At 45.2% G+C, this 5,511-nt stretch overlaps 1 protein-coding gene across 1 annotated transcript; it reads right to left on the bottom strand.

The window, feature by feature from the left end:
- Positions 1 to 256: 256 nt before the first annotated feature.
- On the bottom strand, positions 257 to 4,938 carry FAM86A (family with sequence similarity 86, member A). Its single transcript, XM_009324316.1, has 8 exons — positions 4,918 to 4,938; positions 4,742 to 4,822; positions 4,409 to 4,510; positions 4,086 to 4,219; positions 2,931 to 3,238; positions 1,421 to 1,570; positions 735 to 779; positions 257 to 642 (listed from the first exon to the last, which is right to left on the bottom strand). The coding sequence occupies exons 1-8, from the start codon at positions 4,936 to 4,938 to the stop codon at positions 590 to 592; spliced, it is 894 nt and encodes a 297-aa protein (XP_009322591.1). The 3' UTR covers positions 257 to 589.
- Between the last annotated feature and the right edge of the window lie 573 nt (positions 4,939 to 5,511).

Here is a 5,511-nt window from a genome sequence, read left to right on the forward strand (position 1 = left end):
GCTTCCCCATAGCTAGTTGTGGAAGTGACAGTCCTTACGTGAGAGAAACGTCAATCAAGTTCTGATTTTTGTCATCGCTCCAGAGCAAAGATGCACCTGACTTACAGCAGAGTCTATTGCCTCCCCTTACAGCATCATGTAAGCTTGCGACATTATCTACTACATTCACTGTAGGTATTACTCATTTTTAAGATGACCCCTACTGCAAGTATGCGAGTAGATACAGACAAGGATAAAAAAGCAGAGCAGACAATTACAGCTGGTTTTAATATTAAAGAGTATTTATTACTATGAAACATTGGTTTGCTCCCTTGTCAGTGTGAGATGCTCATCCTGTGATCCTGCAGATGTGCCTCTGTTATTTACAAATCAAAACGCAGTTTGAAAACAAAACAAACCAAACCAATTCTGTTGCCTTCTACAGAATCGCAGCGCAGTATCATTAGGGCTTTTTTTTTTCCCTGTTGCCCGAGGTTCACAGATACTTTTCCGGGGCAGCAGCTTGCTTGCGTACATGCTGACAATTACAGGAAGAAAGGTAACTCGCTTTGACAACAGTCCGTGCATATAGCTGTATCCCCAGCGCCTCTCATGTACGTTTCCAGAATTGAAGATAATCCTGTTGCAAGGACGAGATCGCTCCTATTGGAAATTCTAATTATGTCATATTTGCCAAGACTATATAAACAGCTGTAGAATAGTTACGTTTGGCTGCACGTCATAGAGGAACATACTGTTGCTGTGGGCTGGAATAATCTGCCATCCGATCCCAGCTTTATCTGTAAAGAGAAACGCTGGGAATCATATTTCTGCTTAATAAAATGAAGAGCAAAAGTTGCATGTCGAGTTCTGTCAGAAGAGATCGTTAGCGCGCTGTTAAAGCAAGCTACAGGCAATGCCTGTAGTACGTGTTTTTAAAAACGAACAGCAGCGCTTCCGCTATGCGCTCAGCATAACTCTGGGAATCAACCAATTGCTGCGGACCAGCTGTACAGCTAGTAGACTGCAAAAGGCAGGCTTCTGAAGAGTATACGAAGAAAAATCAAAAATCCCTCCCTATTTTTTTTATCTTGAATGTTACCACTGTGGCAGCGCCGCGCAGATGGTTTTCCTCCTTCAAGCTTAACCCTTTTTTAGTTTCCTATTGCCACCACGCTTGGGGTTCATCTCAAGCTGGCGCTAACAGATGTGAGTTGTGATAGACGGGATGTAGCAAAAAGCTAAGTTCCAATCTCCTGATCAAATCCATGTGGAAAAGTTACTGCTCTCGGGCAGACCGCTCTTAAATCCAGCTCTAGGATAAGAATCTCGCTATTGGACAATACCCGTCGCCAAAAAATGCTCCTGTTCATCTCTACTACAGATTAAATAGTGGGGAAAGGCCGTAACTATTGATACGCTTCATGAAAAAGGCACCTACCAAGTTCAGTCTGGAAGAGGTGATACGTGTCTGGATTACGAATTGTGAAAGCAATGTAGACCTCGGGACGTTTTCTATCTGCTCTGAAAGTGGAGAGTTTTTGTAGCATACCAATAAGGGCGAAAGTTATCTCTGGATCATATACCACATCTGCACAAAAAGGAAAAAATTCAATAGTTATTGAGAATTGAGCAAAAAGCAGAATGAAAACTACAAAACAAAAACATGAAAGACCTTGCAGGAGAATATGATTTTTGTATTCAGGGTTAAAAATTCCCAAGAAGAGATCTTAGAAAACGCCTCTGTTTTACGTGCTATGTCAGGCTGCCCTCATCTCTAACATCGGTCCAAAATCACTAAAAATCAGTGCTCCTTTTTGTAAACGGATTGTCAGACACTGTATTTAAGCCCATCTTAAGGGAGACAGCAAAAACATTGAGCACTGGTACTCCCTGTTAGCGACTGTCCTTAGCAGAACCAAACCGCATTGTTCAAAATCTGTATTTGAGAGGCTGATTGCGAAAGACTTGACTGGACCTGCAGCAGTTTTCACCTTGAATAGTTTCCTCGACAGCAGAAATAGCGATGAAGGTAAAACTGATCGCTAAGGGGTACAAAATGTCAGCCTTACTCATCAGCACTGTCAGTCTGGAATGTCTCGGTCTCGTGTTCGGGGCTGACGCTCAAGCGGTGGTGGTTTACTACACCGAAGTGCCGAGGCGCGTACGCGTACCAGCGACAGACACACCAGCTACTCCTGGCGTAACTCCAGTTACGTCCTGCGGTAACTAGTAACAGCAGATAGTGGGGACACAGAAATCGCCTTCGGTTTTGAATCGCCTCGCCTTCACGAGTCCAGCTTGGGCTGGCTTGTGCATTCTCTGAAGGGTATGGTTGGCATGAGGTAACGGACATGCAGTGACTTCGTTGTACAGAAGTCACATATTTAATGCATCACGCGATACTTCGGTGACAAAGGCAGTATACTTTGTCATTTTTTTCACCTAAATTCTTAAGTAATTTTTGCTTTGCAAAGCCCCAAATCGGGGAGTAAAATCCTGTAGCTACAGCTACAAGATCTTACTATTGCTAGATTTTCCATTATTAGATTTTTATAAACTCCCTCCAGATTTCTACATAGGCAAGTTCCAAAAAAGTTACTTTCTTTTAAAAATATGCGTTATCCCTCAAGAGAATGCTAAGACTGCCAGTTATTGATGAGGCTGTTGAAAGTGGCAGATGTATCATCCCTCTATCTGGACTTTTGAAAAAAAAAAATACGGAAGGGAAAAATAATTTACTTTTCAGTCTTACGTAAACAACTGCTGAATATCTGAAAAAGACGGAATGGCGAAATGAGCGGGGAGAAGATCTGTCATACGCTTCCAGGTACGGTAACTGGAGAAGGGCCGAGTGAATCCCGCCCACAGCTACCTTTGCCTTTCTCTCTCTAACCTGCCTGTTCCTGCACGACAGCACGCAGTGAGGCGTAATCGGGAGTGCAAAGCACCTGCTGCAACGATGACGTCGGGCTGAAGATCCAACAGTTGTTTTTCTGTAACTGAGCCCCAGTCAAGTTCTGCAACAATTAGTTTTGGGGTTTGGCAATTCCTTGCTTCTGCCTCCTGGCCTTGGGACTCCGTTTGGATACGACGAGTAGCGTCAGGCTCCAAGACAAAGCCGTTCAAACGGATGTTCTCTGTCAGCTCTCTGAGAACACCGGGGTGGCAGTCACTAAATATGTATGTCTTGGGACTGCAGGTTTTACAGATTGCAATTCCAGTGAAGCCGATCCCGCTTCCTAGTTCCAAGACTGTCCTGAAGGGTAACGGAGTAAAAAAGTACTTATTAGGACTCTAAACTGAGTTAGGAAATCCAAACGTTCTAAGTGTATCTAAAGGTAAAATCGGTTACAGATTATTTCAATAATTTTTGAGTAAACCATCTACAATCTAATCTTTGCTTCAAACAACTGGTAAACACTGAAGATGCAATTACAAGCATAAAAATGAAGTACTTGAAAGACTGCTTCTGTGTGTGGTACAAAGCATTTCCACTGCTGGGGAGAGATACGTTCCACCTGCTTTTAGGCTTCTGCAGCATGGTCGTCTCCGCCTAAACTGGTTGTCCAGTTCTTGTCATAGTCAGTGGAGAGAAACAGACACTTCAGCAGCACAGTTCCTTCCTTGAGAGGTCGATATTTAAAATTAACTTAGCTGAGTCTTCCCTCAAAAGTGCTTATTCCTCTCGACTGCTTATAAACAACGTCTAGACTATGGAGTTAGATGTGCTCACATCGAAAATTAGGTGAGATGAGTCCCGTCATAGAGTGAAGCGCACTAGGTAAAGGTACTGGCTAGAGAGCGCGGTAGCTGAAGTTTAACAGCCTACTTTACGGAGCATGTCTGACTGCGTGGTGTAATGGTTTTGATCCTAAAACCTGTCTTAAAATAACTACGAGGTCCCCTCCTGGGTTAAAGTTTGACTGTTGCAGAACAGACAAGAGCAGCAGTTGGCCGGTAGCAAAAGGGTGTAGTCATTTCAGTTATTTGGGGGGGGGTAAATACTGTGTATTATTGAATTACAGCTGCATAGCTCGCTCACGATACGAACGGAAATACCTTGCCTTCTTTCCCCATCTTGCCGTCTGTGCTGCTGTCGTTACCTGTTACTGAAAACCGCAGAGTTCTCTATTGCCCATTCAGCGAGATGAAGAGCAGCGTCCCACGTGACGAGCCCCGTGGTTCCTCCAGAGATAATGGCCACGCTCTCGGAAAGGGTAACAGGCTCTCCCGTGGGCTGGAGGGGACACACGTGAAGAGAGGGAGGGATCAGCACAGGCAATGGATTTCGCAGTTTACAATCAGTATGAGCACCTGGAAAAAGGTAGGAAGCGCTTTGGGTTTCTGGGGGGCTACTTCTAAAGGCAATTATTGCTTAGCTCAGAGGATTAAAAGTGGTTTATAACAATGCAGCGTTGGTCCTTACCAGTAAGTAGTTTTTGTAACAGTGAGTAGATTCTTCTTCATTTAAAATTCCTGCCAGCGTATCGTACAGTTCATCCAGGGGTTCAGCTGCTGTGGATTCATGCTGTGCGAAAGAGAACGGGGCTGCGTCAGGTATCAAATTGGTTGTCATGAAACAGAAAACGTACACGCATTAAGTGCCAGTTTAATACATCACCGGCCACAGTATTTACACTGAATGCTATTTTTTGTTAATACAAGTAATTCAGCTTGGCCCATAATGTAAAACTGGCATATATTCAAGGGGAAAAAAAAAAAAAAAAGAGTTGCAACCACCAAGAAAAGCAAGCACTACCTTTTTGATGAGTTCAGTCAGAAAGCATCTTCTGTACTTGGTGGAAGGGGGATATTTTACACACAGGGGGTGGAGAATGGTCTAGAACAAGAACAGCAATTGAAGCCGGTTAGCGAGCGAAGATTTTATGCAAGGCAGTGAGGGGCCGGAGGAAGACACGGGAGCCGTTAACTGGCTCTTCGTGTCATGCAGCGCATTGCGATTCAGTCTGTAGCTAAAAGAAGCGATGCTGAGCCAGAAAATGAAATTTGGTGACTTCTGATCCCTCTGTCAGCTTACAGATCTGCGGCAGCAAATGCGTTTTTCACTTTTCAGGAAATAAATAGCAAAACTGAGTGGAAAGAGAGTCCAATTAGCTCTGTTTTGCTTTTCTCTTCTCTCTTTTTTCGGTTTGCTGCCTTATCCGCGATCTCCTGTCCCCGTGCAAAGTTCAAGCGCTGAAAGGGCTGGCGGGTCCCGCGCTGCCTCGGATCACCCCCTTCGGGACCGCCGGGATGCAGGACCAGCCGGGCTGCCCTGCCTGTGGCACTACAGTCGGTGCTCCGGCACACGGGGCTTAATTTTGGTGCCAAGAGCAGCTAAGTAACAGGAAGGGAAGGAAACTTGCTGTTGTGCTGGGCCCAGGGAAAACCTGTGACACAAAACCTTTGTTAACCGTGAGCAAAACCCGTTAGAGGACAGTGCTCGCCTTGCTCAGGCGAGGCGGCCTCGCACGTTCGCGGCAGCCCGGGGGTGCTGCCGGGGGTACGGCCCCGACACCGCGTCACCCC

This window comes from Pygoscelis adeliae, unplaced genomic scaffold, assembly GCF_000699105.1.
Source record: "Pygoscelis adeliae isolate BGI_AS28 unplaced genomic scaffold, ASM69910v1 Scaffold595, whole genome shotgun sequence".
Classification (NCBI taxonomy): domain Eukaryota; kingdom Metazoa; phylum Chordata; class Aves; order Sphenisciformes; family Spheniscidae; genus Pygoscelis; species Pygoscelis adeliae.